Below are 16,701 nucleotides of genomic sequence, written 5' to 3'. Positions count from 1 at the left end.
ACGTGCAGGTTTGTTACATAGGTATACATGTGCCATGGTGGTTGGCTGCACCCATCAACCCGTCATCTACATTAGGTATTTCTCCCAATGCTATCCCTCCCCTAGGCCCCTACCCCCTGACAGGCCCCAGTGTGTGATGTTCCCCTCCCTGTGTTCATGTGTTCTCATCGTTCAACTCCCACTTACAAGTGAGAATATGTGGTGTTTGGTTTACTGTTCCTGTGTTAGTTTGCTGAGAATGATGGTTTCCAGCTTCATCCATGTCCCTGCAAAGGATATGAACTCATCCTTTTCATGGCTGCATAGTATTCCATGGTATATATGTGCCACATCTCCTTTATCCAGTCTATCACTGATGGACACTTGGGTGGGTTCCAAGTCTTTGCGATTGTGAATAGTGCTGCAATAACCATACATGTGCATGTGTCTTTATAGTAGAATGATTTATAATCCTTTGGGTATATACCCAGTAACTGGATTGCTGGGTCAAATGGTATTTCTGGTTCTAGATCCTTGAGGAATCGCCACACTGTCTTCCACAATAGTTAAGCTAATTTACACTCCCACCAACAGTGTAAAAGACTTCCTATTTCTCCACATCCTCTCCAGCATCTGTTGTTTGCTGACTTCTTAATGATCGCCATTCTAACTGGCTTGAGATGGTATCTCATTGTGGTTTTGACTGGCATTTCTCTAATGACCAGTGATGATGAGCTTGTTTTTTTCTTATGTTTCTTGGCTGCATAAATGTCTTATTTTGAGAAGTGTCTGTTCATATCCTTCACCCACTTTTTGATGGGGTTTCTTTTTTTCTTGTAAATTTGTGTAAGTTCCTTGTAGATTCTGGATATTAGCCCTTTGTCAGATGGATAGATTGTAAAAATTTTCTCCCATTCTGTAGGTTGCCTGTTCACGCTGATGACAGTTTCTTTTGCTGTGCAGAAGCTCACTAGTTTAATTAGATCCCATATGTCAATTTTGGCTTTTGTTGCCATTGCTTTTGGTGTTTTAGTCATAAAGTCTTTGCCTATGCCTGTATCCTGAATGGTATTGCCTAGGTTTTCTTCTAGAATTTTTATGGTTTTAGGTCTTACATTTAAGTCCTTAATCCATCTTTTTTTTTTTTTCTTTTTTTTTTTTGAGATGGAGTCTCGCTCTGTCGCCCAGGCTGGAGTTGGAGTGTAGTGGCGCGATCTTGGTTCACTGCAAGCTCTGCCTTCCAGGTTCATGCCATTCTCCTGCCTCAGCCTCCTGAGTAGCTGGCACTACAGGTGCCCGCCACCACAACCAGCTAATTTTTTTGTATTTTTAGTAGAGACAGGGTTTTACTGTGTTAGCCAGGATGGTCTCAATCTCCTGACCCTGTGATCTGCCTGCCTCGGCCTCCCAAAGTGCTGGGATTACAGGCGTGAGCCACCGTGCCCAGCCTTTAATCCATCTTGAGTTAATTTTTGTGTAAGATGTAAGGAAGGGGTCCAGTTTTCTGAACACAGCTAGCCAGTTTTCCCAACACCATTTATTAAATAGGGAATCCTCTCCCTACTGCTTGTTTTTGTCAGGTTTGTCAAAGATCAGATGGTTGTAGACGTGTGACATTATTTCTGAGGCCTCTGTTCTGTTCCATTGGTCTATACATCTGTTTTGGTACCATTACCAATGCATTTCTTTTTTTTCTTTCTTTCCTTTTTAAAGAGATGGGATCTTGTTCTGTTGCCCAGGCTGCAGTGCGATGGTACAGTCACAGTTCACTGCAGCCTCAAACTCCTGGGCTCAAGCAATCTTCCTGCCTAGGCCTCCCAATTAGGTAGGATTACAGGTGCACCACCATGCGTGGCTTCATCGTGTTTTTCATTATTCCACTAATTAAGAATTTTCAATGGCTCCACATTGCTGATACGTTTTTATAAAAGCTACACTTCTTATAGTGTCATGCAAGACCTTTTGTGTTCTAGTTCCTGCCTACTTCTTCAGCCTTTTCTCTCTTTTCTTCCCCATTCTCAAATATCCTACCCTGTAACAATACTAAAATACTATCAACTTCTTAAACAATCACAAGATCGTTCCCTCTGCCTATAATTCCTGCCACCCACTTGCTGGCCAGGCAAACTATGAATCTGTTCAAGGATCACTTCTTATGAAACTTTTCCTGCCTACTCAGGCAAGGTTGAGAAATGGCACTTTCCCTCAGTCAACAATTGGATAAAACAGAGCCCCAGGACCTCTATTACAGGTATCAGACAGGGACTGTGCATAACGCCCAGGTTGGCATTGATGTTTTGTTACATGTGTAATTATGAACATCTCTGGGTGGCCAATTAGCCTCTGTTGACAAAAAAGATCAAGGACTATGATGGCTATGATGCTAACAGTTATAGGTTTTCAAAGAGAAAAGTTACATGTTTCAATGACACTGCCTTGGCCAATGGCTGTATTTTATTTGCAGCACCCAGAGTGCTATGTTAAAACAAGCATGGTCTTTAGTAAGCTTAGTCCTATGTTATACATTTACTGTTTATGGGAAGTTGCTGACATTTCTGAGCTTCAGTTTCACATCTGTAGTGTGGGGATATCTATTTTACAAGATTATTTCAAAACTTAAAGATGATAATTGTACATTACAATGCCTATCTTCTCGTTTGTTGCCTTTAATTTCTTCATACTTGTGGTTTTATTTTGGCATCCTTTTGCTTCTCAACTGTCCTCTGAGATTCAAGTTAACCATTACCATTTTACAAATTCCAAATTCCAAGGTTTCTGACTCATACATAGACTAGAGTAATAGTAGTAGTAACGCTTAAGCAGGTCCCCCTGGCAATCTTTCTCCACCTTTCTCCTCAACAGTATCAGCTGCCACTATTTCCAGGTATGAAAAGCTCAGAGATATTATTATAATCACTTATGAATTTACTTTTTGAGACAGTGTCTCGCTCTGTCACCCAGGCTGGGGTGCAATGGCACAATCTTGTCTCACTGCAACCTCCACCTCCCGGGTTCAAGTAATTCTCAGGCCTCGCCACCACATCCGGCTAATTTTGCGTATTTTCAGTAGAGACAGGGTTTTACCATGTTGGCTGGGCCTGTCTTGAACTCCTGGCCTCAAGTGATCTGCCCGCCTCAGCCTCCCAAACTGCTGGGATTACAAGCGTGAGCCACCCGACTGGCCATATATTATTATTATTATTATTATATTTTAGATAGGGTCTCGCAATGTTGCCCAAGCTGGACTCAAGCAATCTTCCCGAATACCTGGGACTACATGCAGGCACTACAGCACCCTGCCTTAAATAGCTACAAAATACACCTTCCTGTAACAGTTCTGATAAATATCTTTACTTCGTTTATTTTCTTTTTTTCAGATGCAGTCTCCCAGGCTGGAGTGCACTAGCATGATCTTGGCTCACTGCAACCTCCACCTCACTGCAACCTCTGCCTCTGAGGCATGAGGTTCATTCAGGCGATCTTCCCAACTCAGCCTCCCGAGTAGCTGGGATTACAAGCCTGCACCAACATGCCCAGCTAATTTTTTTTTTGTATTAGTAGAGACAGGGTTTTACCACCTTGGCCAGGCTGGTCTTGAACTCCTGACCTCAAGTGATCCGCCCGCCTTGGCCTCCCAAAGTGTTGGGATTACAGGCGTGAGCCACCCCACCCGGCCTCTTTGACTTCGCTTAAATGTCCACTTTTAGTAGTAAAATCCCAGAAAATGTTTGTGGGAGTATGTTTAACTAAAAAGCTCATATTTCCTTTTATTTTTGGGCAATTCTTAAGGTAAGCAAACTAATGTTGCATGATAAACCCCCATCAAGTATCTCACACTTAAGCAAAGACCTCAAATCATAGTCTGTGGCTTTATTGCAGCTTTCCTTCAAAATATCATGTGACTGAGGAAATCCCTATCTTCCTATCAGGCTAAAGAAACGACAGGACAGCGATTACACTTTTAAGTATTGGAGGGTTTAGAGCCCTAGATATTCTATATGCAGACTATTCATGTTTGTTTGTTTTAATACACACTGGTCCAAAGGCTCATTTTCACAGTAGCTACAGTTTTTCAGTTCCAGAACCAGGTAAAGAAGGGCAGCCCCGTGATCCATAAAATCCAAGGGTGACGACTCAGGGTTAGGACCATTTCTTGGTGACATTGAGATGGTCGAGCTGGTCCGCAATGAATCTATGCGGGGGGAACTTGGAGGTGGCGGCCGCCTTTAAGGCCTCGAAGGCCTCCCTCCTGCGCACCGCGGCGTGGCCGCGCTCCTGCTCCCGGGTCATGTAGGGCATGCTCAGCCAGTAGTGGTTCTCCGCCTCGATCTCCAGGCGGCGGATCATGTTCTGCTTGGCGCGCAACGACACGAACCGCGGCCGCCGGTGCTTCCCGATCCACTGACGGCCGGGAATGCGGTTGCGGCAGAGGAGCGCAGTCAGGAACATGGTGCCTGCGGAAGAGAGGGACGGGCTTTGCGGACGCGAACAGGCGCGGCCTGACCTGGAGAGAGCAGCGGGCGCGCCCTCCAGCTCACGCCTACGGGAGTTCCCGCACCGCCTCCCCTCCAGAGAAGCGGGGAGCCCAGCTAAGGCCAGCAGGCGAACAAGGCGCTTCCTACAGGACTGAATTCTCCCAGGTACTCACCGGTCGGTTCCACAGGACTCCGCGGCTGCCGGCAGACGCTGCAGCGTAAGCGCACCTGTCTCGCGGGGTCTCCTGGCGCCTCGGCGAGAGACTTCAGCTCTCGCGAGAGAGGACTGCGTCTGCGCAGAGCCGAGGACGCGTCCGGCGCCGATTCAAACTAGTGGCGGGAGGCTGTGAGCTGAGGGGTGTTGTCCGCGTACGCCTGGAGTCCTTCCCGGGTGTGCTCAGCATGGACCCTATCCGGAGCTTCTGTGGGAAGCTGCGGTCTCTGGCCAGCACGCTGGACTGCGAGACGGCCCGGCTGCAGCGAGCGCTGGACGGAGAGGAAAGCGGTGCGTGAGGCGGGCTGCCGGGGCCCGGTGCGCGGGGTGCGCCGCGGGAGGAGGGGCGTGGCGAGTGGAGGGTGCGGCCCGCGGAAACCGCCAGGCACTGACGGCGTGGACGGCCGCCTCCAAGGTGCGGAGTGGGTGCTGAGTGTCTCCATGCTCGGCGTTTGGCGTTAGCGTAGCTCCCGGGCCTGTTTATGGTTTATTCCTAGGAACTCTTATCGCGTGTCCCTTTTAGTCCCATGTACAACCCCAAGGCTCTCCTGAGATAATGAAAGTAGCACTATTTATGTTGTGAACAGAGAGCAGCGCTTAAGAATAAGAACCTAAGTTGACAGTTTGAGCTCATAATACATATACTAATTTATACGTGATATGCTTTCGTCTCATACAATATATGTGCTTGTCAATAAAATACCATGTAAACCTAAACAGATTCTCTTAGAATCAAGCTATTTAACGTTGTTCTTTACACGATACTTTACACATATAGTGACTTTTTTCTCACCCAGGTGGTCAACAGTTGCAGTAAACCTCTGTGTTTTTTCCACTAAACCGTATTACCAACACAAACACTAGTACTCGACAGTGCTGGGGTTTTAAAAAAATGTGTATAAATAAAGCAAAATTCACCATTCCCCTTTTTATTGGAGATTTTTTAAATTGTTGAAAAAGTAGTTCAGATTTTGGAATTATTTCATAAATGTCATAATTGTAATGTGCTTTAAAATATTACACCCTGCAGACTTTTACTTTAATTATGTAATGAATGATCTCCAGTCACTTGAAAATGCCTATTTCTGCCGGGCACGGTGGCTCATGCTTGTAATCCCAGCACTTTGGGAGGCCGAGGCGGGCGGATCACGAGGTCAAGAGATCGAGACCATCCTGGCTGACACGGTGAAACCCCGTCTCTACTGAAAACACAAAAAAAATTAGCCCCCAGCTACTCGGGAGGCTGAGGCAGGAGAATGGCGGGAACCCGGGAGGCGGAGCTTGCAGTGAGCCGAGATCGCGCCACTCCACTCCAGCCTGGGCGACAGAGCGAGACTCTGTCTCAAAAAAAACAAAAAACAAAAAAAAAGGAAAAAGAAAAAATGTCTATTTCTGTGACTGTAAAATCAACATATGTGCATTGTAGGAAATTTAAGCTATGGAAAAGTAGAAAGAAAATAAATACCCCGGATCCATGGGTCATGCCACACCACTATTAATATTTTAGTAGCTTTTCTACCATTCTTATTTTAGGGCTTTTTTGTTTTTATTTGATTTTGTGATAGTACTATAATAGACACAAAATTGCATTGACATTTTTGGATGCTTTTTCTTTTTTTTTTTTTTTTTTTTTGTTGGAGTCTCGCTGTTGCCCAGGCTAGAGTACAGTGGCACGATCTCGACTCCTCCAACTTCCGCCTCCCAGGTTCAAGCGATTCTCCTGCGTCAGCCTCCCAAGTAGCTAGGATTACTGACTCACGCCACCACGCCCAGCTAATTTTTGTGTTTTTAGTAGAGATAGGGTTTGACCATGTTGGCCAGGCTGGTCTGAAACTCCTGACCTCAAGTGATCCGCTTCAGCCTCCGAAAGTGCTGGGATTACAGATGTGAGCCACCGGGCCCAGCCTGGAGATTTTATATATATATAAAATATACATATATATATATAATCTATATATAAAATGTATAAAATCTCCATTTTAATATATTTTATATATTTATACATTTTATATATTTATATTTTTATATATATTATATATTTATATATTTTATATATTTATTTTATATATAATATATATTTTTTTATATATTTGTATATTTATATATCACATATATTTACATGTATTTATATAAGATAGCTATATAATATATTTATATTTTTTATGTATTTATATATTTTACATATATTTTGCATATATTGTATATTTTAATATATATTTATATTTGTTTATTTTTATGTATATTTATATACATTTTATGTATATATAAAATTTCTCATATATATATGTGAGAGAGAGAGACTTTCCATAAAGCTCATCCTAATTTATTTTCCTACCAACATATTGACTCTGCATAATCTGCATTTTCTTCTGTGTTTACAAGGAAAACTTGGAATAATCATTCAATTCCTGTCCCATATGCGTTTTAGAAAATGTGGAATTGTAATTAGAGACAATGGTCACAAACAATCTCGCCTTTTATGATCACAATGATGAATAATTCAGTTGGTTGACTTCTAAATATCTTTGAGATATAATTCACATGCCATAAAACCATTTAAAGGATACAATTTAGTGGTTATTAAGATATTCAGAGTTGTGCAATTATCACAACAAAAAGTTTAGATTTTCATCACTCCTAGAAGAGATCCCTGTGCCCCTTAACGGTCACTCCCCTTTACCACATCCACCACACCAGCTTTAAGCAACCATGAATCCACTTTCTGTCTCTATAGATTTGTCTATTCTGGACATTTCATATAAATGGAATTATAGAATTTATAGTCTTGTGACTAACTTATTTCACTTAGTGTAATGTCTCAGTGTTTCTCTATGTTGTCGCATGTGTCATCACTTCATTCCATTTTATTGCTGAGTATATTCCATTGTATGGTCCTACTACATTTTCGTTATTCACTAGCTGATAGACATTTGAGTTGTTTCTACTTTTTGGCTATTATGAATAATGCTACTGTAAATATTCACATGTCAGTTTTTGTGTTAATGTGTTTTTAATTCTCTTGAGCATATATCTAGAGGTGAAATTGCTGGGTCATATAGTTTAACTTCTTGAGGACTTGCCAGATTGTTTTTCCAAAGTGTCTGCATCATTTTACATTTGCGCTAGCAATGAATAAGGGTTACAATTTCTCCACACCCTCACCAATGTTTATTAATATCTTTTTTGCTGTACTTATTCTAGTGAGTATGAAGTGGAATCTCATTGTGGTTTTGACTTGCATTTCCCTAATGAAAACTGGTCAACTTTTAACAGGTGGAAGAAGAAGGAGACCTTCAAGGGAGATGTGTTTTAGAAAAGGGAAATATAATTATTTTACTACTTTTAGGCCTGGTGTGGTGGCTCAGGCCTGTAATCCCAGCACTTTGCGGGGCTGAGGTGAGCAGATCACTTGAGGCCAGAAGTTTGAGACTAGCCTGGCCAACATGGTGAAATCCCCTCTCTACTAAAAATACAAAAATTAGCCGGATGTGATGGTACACACCTGTAATCCCAGCTACTGGGTGGGGGCAGTGCTGAGGCACGAGAATCACTTGAACCTGGGAGGCGGCAGTTGCAGTGAGCTGAGATGAGGGCACTGCACTCCAGCCTGGGTGACAGTGAGACTCTGTCTCAAAAAAGAAACAAAAAATAACTCCACTTCTTTTAAATTAGCTGGGTGGGGTGGTGCATACCTGTAGTCCCCAGCTACTTGGGAATCTGAGGTGCGAGGATTGCTTGAGTCCAGGAAGTCAAGGCTGCAGTGAGCCATGACTGCACCGCTGTACTCCAGCTTGGGTGACAGAGTGAGAACCTGTCTCAAAAAAGTTAAACGAAAAAACTACTTTTACGTCATATGTAACACCCACTGATTAATGACAAAGGTGACATGCAGTGGGTAAAGGATGCCTTTTCAGTAAGTTGTGCCAGGTCAATTGAATATCCATATGGAGAAAAAGAGTGGATCTTGATTCTTATGACATGCTGTATACAGAAATCAATTCCAGATGGGTGTAGCTCTAAATGCAAAAGTTAAAACCATAAAGCTCTTACAAGAAAATGTGAGAGAGACACATATCTTGTCATTGGCAAATATTTAAAAAATAGAAACCAAAAAGTGCTTGTCATAAGGGAAAAAATGGATAAGTAGGACTGCCTTAAAATTAGAAGATTTGGGCCGGGCGCAGTGGCTCACGCCTGTAATCCCAACACTTTAGGAGGCCAAGACGGGCGGATCGCAAGGTCGGGAGATCGAGACCATCCTGGCTAACACGGTGAAACCCCGTCTCTACTAAAAATACAAAAAATTAGCCGGGCGTGGTGGTGGACGCCTGTAGTCCCAGCTACTCGGGAGGCTGAGGTAGGAGAATGGCATGAACCTGGGAGGCAGAGCTTGCAGTGAGCCGAGATCATGCTACTGCACTCCAGCCTCCTCGACAGAGCAAGACACCGTCCCAGAAAAAAATAAAATAAAAGATTTGGCTGTGCACAGGGGCTCACACCTGTAATCCCAGCATTTTGGGAGGCCGAGGTGGGTGGATCACCCGAGGTTAGGAGTTCAAGACCAGCCTAGCCAATGTAGTGAAACCTCGTCTCTACTAAAAATTAACTGGGCATAGTAGTGGGCGCCTGTAATCCCAGCTACTCAAGAGGCTGAGGTGGGAGAATCACTTGAACCCCAGAGGTGGAGGTTGCAGTGACCTGAGATCAGCTACTGCACTCCAGCCTGAGCAACAGAGTGAGACTCCATCTCAGAAAAAAAAAAAAAAAAAAATTGTCTTCAGATGGCCATTAGGAATGTGAAAAGACATTAATTTCATTAGTAATCAAAGAAATGAAAATTAAGTCTCAATGTAGTATAGTTGCATACCCACCAGTGTAGCTAAAATGAAAAAGAGAAAATTACCAAGTGTTTGGAAAGATGTGGAACAAATGCACTTCTTATGCACTGCTGGTGGGAGTGCAAACTGTAAAAATTACGTTGGAAAACTAGCAGTATTTACTGAAGTTGAACATATGCGTAACATGTAATCCAGCACTTGTTCTAAGTCTCTTAACATACAGAAATATGAATACATTGGTACCAAAGACATGTTCTAGAAAGTTCAAAGCAAGAGTATTCATAATAGTTCCAAACTAGGCACAATCCAAAGTGTTTCAACAGTAGAATAAATAAATCTGGTATCATGCAGTGGAAATACTACACAGTAATGAACATGGATTAGATTTGAACTTGGAAGAATGTAACAGTTGAGTGAAAGAAGCCAGTCGCAAAAGAGTGCGTATTGTATGAGTCCATTACATCAAATTCGTAAGTGGTAAAACTACTTCGTGGTGTTAGAAATCAGGGTAAGGTGGCCGGGTGCCGTGGCTCACACCTCTAATCCTAGCACTTTGGGAGGCCGAGGTGGGTGGATCACTTGAGGTCAGGAGTTCAAGACCAGCCTGACCAACATGGTGAGACCCTGTCTCTACTAAAAATGTAAAACTAGCCGACGTGGTGGCGCACACCTGTAGTCCCAGCTTCTTGGGAGACTGAGGCAGGAGAATAGCCTGGACCCAGGAGGTAAAGGTTGCAGTGAGCCAAGATTGCACCATTGCACTCCAGCCTGGGCAACAAGAGCAAAACTCTGTCTCAAAAAAAGAAAAAGAAATCAGGGTAAAGTTTACCCTTGTGGGGAAGGGAGAGGCTATAAGAGGGTTTCTAGGGGTTCTTCATATCTTGTTTTTATTTCTTTGTTTTTTTTTGAGGCGGAGTCTTGCTCGGTAGCCCGGGCTGGAGTGCAGTGGCCGGATCTCAGCTCACTGCAAGCTCCGCCTCCCGGGTTTACGCCATTCTCCCGCCTCAGCCTCCCGAGTAGCTGGGACTACAGGCGCCCGCCACCTCGCCCGGCTAGTTTTTTTGTATTTTTAGTAGAGACGGGGTTTCACGGTGTTAGCCAGGATGGTCTCGATCTCCTGACCTCGTGATCCGCCCGTCTCGGCCTCCCAAAGTGCTGGGATTACAGGCTTGAGCCACCGCGCCCGGCCTAGAGTTCTAATAAGGCTCTGTTTCTACTTCTGTTTCTTGAGCTGAGGGCCAGTTATGCAGGTATGCTCATTTGATAAAGTTCATTAAGCTACGTACTTAGGATTTGTATGCTTTTCAGTATGTATGTTATACAGTCATGTTACTTAATGGGGATGCGTTCTGAGCAATGTTAGGCAATTTTGTTATTGTGCAAACATCATAGAGCATATGTAACACAAACTTACATGATATGACCTACTGCACACCTAGGCTATATGGTGTAGCTTGTTGTTCCCAGACCACAAACCTGTATAGCATGCGACTGCATTGAATACTGTAGGCAACTGTAAGATTATGGTAAGTATTTGTGTATCTAAACATATAAAAGGTACAGTAAAAAATATGGTATTATGGTACCACTGTCATATGTGATCTGTCATTGAGCAAAATGTCATTATAAGGTATATGATTGTATACTAAGTATACTTTTTCTTCCTCCTTTTCCTTACACTTATTGGACTTTTTTTCTTTCAATATTCATATTGAAGACTTTGAAGATTATCCAATGAGAATTTTATATGACCTTCATTCAGAAGTTCAGACTCTAAAGGTATCATTCCTACAATATTAATTTATGATTTTTCTGTGGCGAGTAATTTTTTTGTCCTAAATAGATTTAGTCAGAAGTCAGAGAAATTAAAATGTATTTTCTTTATTCATAAAAGGATGATGTTAATATTCTTCTTGATAAAGCAAGATTGGAAAATCAAGAAGGCATTGATTTCATAAAGGCAACAAAAGTACTAATGGAAAAAAATTCAATGGATATTATGAAAATAAGAGAGTATTTCCAGAAGTATGGATATAGTCCACGTGTCAAGAAAAATTCAGGTTTGAATAACTTCATTTTATAGCATTTGTTTTAGTATTGAAGAAACAAGGCAGCCTGATTAACTAAGACAACTGTAGGCTTGGCCATGGTTTTTAATTCTAGCTCTGTCATTATCTGATGCTTATTTGATAAACATTTAGTCAACTCTCACTGTGTGGTATGCTTTTGGAGTGCTAATCAGGGGTGCAATATAAAGACAGTCCTTGCTTTCCTTTCCAGAATGCCAAATGAAAGCTAGCACAATGCTATATTTAGCACATTTAGGCTAGATGGCCTATTAAATGAAAAACTACAAGATAAATCTTCGTAACTTGGGATAGGTGGTTTCTAGTTAGCCCTGCCAATAAAAGCTGAGAGACCTCAAGGCATGTTATTTCATTTTTCTTGTTCACAGTTTTCTCTTCTGTAGAAAGAGATATTGGCTATAAAAATTTGACAAAGTCATTTTTTGGTTCTAAAATTTTAATGAAGGGCAGTCTATCATAGTGGTTTAGAATTTGGAGCCAAAATGCCTGAGTTCAAATCTGTATTCCACCACTTAATAGCTGTATTATTTTCTTTGTCAGGTTACTTAATCTTGTGCCTTAGCTTCTCATTTGTAAAGTGGGAATATTTAGTGTATCTATCTCATGATATTGTATAAGGATTAAATAAGATAAAGTTTGCTTAGAGCAGTGCCTAGCATGTCAGTCACCCAAGGTTAATTATTAACTGCCATTGTTATGCCCATACCTCTGAATGACTAACTTCAGTGTCTTCATTTCTATTATTAAATTGAACAAGTTTTTTTTTTTGTTTTTTTTTGTTTTTTTTTTGAGACGGAGTCTCGCTCTGTCGCCCAAGCTGGAGTGCAGTGACTGGATCTCAGCTCACTGCAAGCTCCGCCTCCCGGGTTTACGCCATTCTCCTGCCTCAGCCTCCCGAGTAGCTGGGACTACAGGTGCCCACCACCTCGCCCGGCTAGTTTTTTTTTTTTTTTGTATTTTTTAGTAGAGACGGGGTTTCACCGTGTAGGTCAGGATGGTCTCGATCTCCTGACCTCGTGATCCGCCCATCTCGGCCTCCCAAAGTGCTGGGATTACAGGCTTGAGCCACCGCGCCCGGCTGAACAAGTATATATTGAGGATGTGTATGGCAGGTAAGTTAAACAGTCCATGTGAGACGGGCACAGTGGCTCATGCCTGTTATTCCAGCAGTGTGGGAGACTGAGGCAGGAGGATCACTTGAGGCCAGGGCTACATAATGAGACTCTTGTCTCTACAAAAAATTGTTTTACAAAATTAGTTGGGCATGATGGTGCATACTTGGAGTCCTAGTTATTTGGGAGGCTGAGGCAGAAGGGATCCCTTAAGCCCAGGAGTTCAAGGGCCGCAGTAAGCTACTATCACGCCACTATACTCCAACCTGCATGACAGAGCGAGACCCTGTCTCAATAAATAAAATACATACATACATACATACATACCTACCTACCTACCTACATACAAACAACCCATACCACCACCACCCCCCCACATGGTATCATAGAATTTAGTTGACTTTGGTGTGAAAGAGCCATAGATTCAAATACTGGCTCCACCAGTTATTACATGTGTGACCTTGGGTAATTTCTGTAAGTTGCTTTTTCCTCACTTATAAGATAGGGATAATAATATCTCCCTATGGAATACTGATAATGATGATTTATTACTCTCTTAAATGACAGTCCTGTGATAAATACATCAGTAGGTTTTTAGCAACTCTTGTAACATTTCTCAAAATTTACAGAAAGCATAATGCCAAAACAACTCAGTGACTCAGAATCTCTTCAAAGGAACAAAAACTATGAAATCAAAATATGAAACTTCAGAGATTTAAACTCAAGGCTTTTAAAACCAAACAAAACAAACAAGAAAGTATATAACCGGCCAGGCACTGTGGTTCATGCCTGTAATCCCAGCACTTTGGGAGGCCAAGGCGGGCAGATCACCTGAGGTCAGGAGTTCGAGACCATCCTGGCCAACATGGTGAGACCCTGTCTCTACTAAAAATACAAAAATTAGCTGGGTGTGGTGGTGTGTGCCTGTAATCCCAGCTACTCCTTAGGCTCATGTAGGAGAATTGTTTGAACCCAGGAGGCAAAGGTTGCAGTGAGCTGAGATTGCACCACCACACTCCAGCCTGGGTGACAGAGCAAGACTCCATCTCAGAAAAACAAAAGTATATAACCTATTAATGGTTGAGAAACTGTATATCTTTGAAATGCTCCCCTATTATTTTTCTCAACTAGGTGTTTGATATAGGTGTTCCAGACTAACTTAAGATAAAAACTTATCTTTATATAGCAGTCTTTGCTGTTTAGCTTGGGCATCTGGAAGTGATGAATCTAAAATAATATCATATTCTATGTTAAATATGAAACACAGTTGATTCCATACTGTCATGAAATTTTAAATTATAGTTTCAGGCCAGGTGCAGTGGCTCACGCCTATAATCCCAACACTTTGGGAGGCTGAGGCAGGTGGATCACTTGAGCCCAGGAGTTCAAGACCAGCCTGGGCAACATGGCGAAACCCTATCTCTACAAAAAGTACAAAAAATTATCTGGGCATGGTGGCACACGCCCGTAGTACCAGCTGCCTGGGAGGCTGAGGTAGGAGAATCACCTGAGCCCAGTGTTGTGTGTGTGACTAGCTGGGGCTAGTGTCACTGGTGGTAAAGGAATTTACCAAGACAGTGGTAGGTAGAGAAAGGCAGATTTATTAAAGTATGAAAATACATTGCAAGGTTGCAGTGGGCAGTACAGCAGAGAAGAGGCTGTCTGCAAAGAGGCAGAGGCTGAAGGGAAGTTTTATGGGGTCATGCTGGAGGCGGGCTAGGTACAGAGCAGGGTTGTTGTGACCAGGCATGGTGGCTCACATGTGTAATCCCAGCACATTGGGAGGCCGAGATGGGCGGATCACTTGAGCTCAGGAGTTCTAGACCAGTCTGGGCAACATGGTGAAACCCTGTCTCTACCAAAAATACAAAAAATTAGCTGGGCATGGTGGTGCATGCCTGTAGTCCCAGCTTTGGAAGTTGAGACTGCAGTGAGCCGAGATTGCCACTGCACTCCAGCCTGGGGGACAAAGTGAGACCCTGACTCAAAAATTAAAAAAAAAAAAAAAGTACCTACAGGTTGTTTGTGATTAGCCTTTTCTCAGAACAATTGTTCATTGTTCTCCCCAACCTGGGTCCCTCCCCCATTGTTGCCTACATCCGGATCTGTGATAGTGCCACTGCACTCCAGCCTGGGCAACAGTCAAAGCTACAGAAAATATATTCTGATGCTCACTAAAGTATGAGAGAAAAAAAGAAAATATTAAGAAAAACTAGTAAATCACATTAAGGATATAAGAAAATTGGACTTTTATTTGTGAATATTAATTTTTCATCTTGTAACACTTTAACTTGCTTTCCTCCTCTAATGTATAATCACAATGGGATATGGGTGCACAAGAGATACATGTCGGAACTTTATTAAAGGGACAATTGAAATAGCATTTCAGCTGAGTGTGGTGGCTCATGCCTGAAATGCCATCATTCTGGGGGCCAAGGCAGGAGGATCATTTGAGCCCAGGAGTTTGACACCAGCCTGGGCAACATGATAAGACCCCATCTCCACAAAAAATTTAAAACTTAGCTGAGCATGATGGCACACCTACAGTCCCAGCTACCCCAGGGGCTGAGATGGGACGATCACTTGAGCCCAAGAGGTCAAGTCTGCAGTGAGCTGTGATCACACCTCTGTACTCCAGCCTGGGTGGCAGAACGAGACCCTGTCTCAATAAATAATAAATAAATATGTTTAGACAATCGGAACTTTTGCTGATTTGGGAAATTTCAGATAAGCTGTTTTCTGTTGTTTTTGTAAACATGAAATTTTCTGTTTTGATGTTTGACCAGAATATTCTGATTTTTCCTCCTAGTACACGAGCAAGAAGCCATTAACTCTGACCCAGAGTTGTCTAATTGTGAAAATGTTCAGAAGCCTGATGTGAAAGATGATCTTTCTGATCCTCCTGTTGCAAGTAGTTGTATTTCTGAGAAGTCTCCACGTAGCCCACAACTTTCAGATTTTGGACTTGAGCGGTACATGGTATCCCAAGTTCCACCAAACCCTCCACAGGCAGTGAACAACTATAAGGAAGAGCTTGTAATTGTAACTCCACCTAGCAAGCCATCACTAGTAAAAGTACTAAAAACTCCAAAATGTGCACTAAAAATGGATGATTTTGAGTGTGTAACTCCTAAATTAGAACACTTTGGTATCTCTGAATATACTATGTGTTTAAATGAAGATTACACAATGGGACTTAAAAATGTGAGGAATAATAAATGGTAAGCAGCTCTGTTAAAAGGCAATTTTCTCTAGCTTTCTAAACCTTTTGTATTTATTGATTTTTTTCCAGAAGAAATATAATGTTTCAGACAACATTTTTCCTTTAAAAAGTTTTCAGATATTTATTTATTTTATTTCAGTAGGTTTTAGGGGAACAGGTGGTGTTTGGTTACATCAATAAGTTCTTTAGTGGTAAGGTTTTCAGATACTTTATATTACAGATCTTCTCGAATCACCAATACTGTCAATAAAGTGTGAGCCATCGGTTTCTTCAGGTGAGAGACTATAGAAGAAGTGATAAGGGCCTGAAAAAAAGATGGTATTTGTAGGGATAGAAAAGAGGGAATAAAATTAAAGGGGTAAAATTACTAAGAACTTGTGATTGATTTGCTCTGGAGACTTGGGGAAAGAGGATGATCTAGGATAAACCCCGAGTTTCTGTTTTCTTGCTTGGGATGATGTTAGAGAGAACAGGAGAAGAATACCTGGAGTACGGGGGGTAGGTGATGTGTTTACATGTTGATTTTGACATTGTTTGTGCCTCTTCATGCTTAGGCATTCTAATATCAGTTTAAAGCTCAGTGAAGAAGTCAGTGCTGAACTAGATTTGGGAGCCATTAGCATGGAAATGGTGATTAAAACCGCGAGAGTTACAATGAAAGTACCACTTATCAAAGTAGCCAAGCAGTGTCTAAAGATCAATACTTATCATTAAAAACTGTTACTATTGGCCGGGCGCGGTGGCTCAAGCCTGTAATCCCAGCACTTTGGGAG

General features: G+C 42.2%; 2 protein-coding genes across 3 annotated transcripts; one reads left to right on the top strand and one right to left on the bottom strand.

Moving 5' to 3' along the window:
* Positions 1 to 3,829: 3,829 nt before the first annotated feature.
* On the bottom strand, positions 3,830 to 4,735 carry LOC100998252 (ribosomal protein 63, mitochondrial). The gene is made up of 2 exons (XM_003913636.3): positions 4,628 to 4,735; positions 3,830 to 4,433 (listed from the first exon to the last, which is right to left on the bottom strand). Exon 2 carries the CDS (start codon positions 4,426 to 4,428, stop codon positions 4,120 to 4,122), a length of 309 nt encoding a protein of 102 aa, XP_003913685.1. The 5' UTR covers positions 4,429 to 4,433; positions 4,628 to 4,735; the 3' UTR covers positions 3,830 to 4,119.
* LOC116273356 (spindle and kinetochore-associated protein 3) lies at positions 4,656 to 16,695 on the top strand. Of its 2 annotated transcripts, none has more exons than XM_031662372.1 (4): positions 4,656 to 4,959; positions 11,224 to 11,285; positions 11,401 to 11,566; positions 15,515 to 16,695. In XM_031662372.1, the coding sequence occupies exons 1-4, from the start codon at positions 4,857 to 4,859 to the stop codon at positions 15,928 to 15,930; spliced, it is 747 nt and encodes a 248-aa protein (XP_031518232.1). In that variant the 5' UTR covers positions 4,656 to 4,856; the 3' UTR covers positions 15,931 to 16,695. The 2 variants fall into 2 exon arrangements, with proteins under 2 accessions (XP_031518232.1, XP_031518233.1); XM_031662373.1 differs by lacking the exon at positions 4,656 to 4,959 and adding an exon at positions 10,286 to 10,375 and having other exon boundaries at positions 10,701 to 11,285.
* Positions 16,696 to 16,701: the final 6 nt, after the last annotated feature.

Source organism: Papio anubis, unplaced genomic scaffold, assembly GCF_008728515.1.
Source record: "Papio anubis isolate 15944 unplaced genomic scaffold, Panubis1.0 scaffold591, whole genome shotgun sequence".
NCBI classification, from domain to species: domain Eukaryota; kingdom Metazoa; phylum Chordata; class Mammalia; order Primates; family Cercopithecidae; genus Papio; species Papio anubis.
Note: the sequence above shows the minus strand (reverse complement) of the source record. Positions and strands in the feature narration are given on the sequence as shown.

Excerpts from the sequence above, each read along its gene's own strand:
- LOC100998252 (XM_003913636.3), bottom strand. The coding sequence starts at position 4,428 with ATGTTCCTGACTGCGCTCCTCTGCCGCAACCGCATTCCCGGCCGTCAG.
- LOC116273356 (XM_031662372.1), top strand. The coding sequence starts at position 4,857 with ATGGACCCTATCCGGAGCTTCTGTGGGAAGCTGCGGTCTCTGGCCAGC. Across the intron at positions 4,960-11,223 it reads GCTGGACGGAGAGGAAAGCG|ACTTTGAAGATTATCCAATG; the intron begins GTGCGTGAGGCG and ends TTCATATTGAAG. Across the intron at positions 11,286-11,400 it reads CAGAAGTTCAGACTCTAAAG|GATGATGTTAATATTCTTCT; the intron begins GTATCATTCCTA and ends TATTCATAAAAG.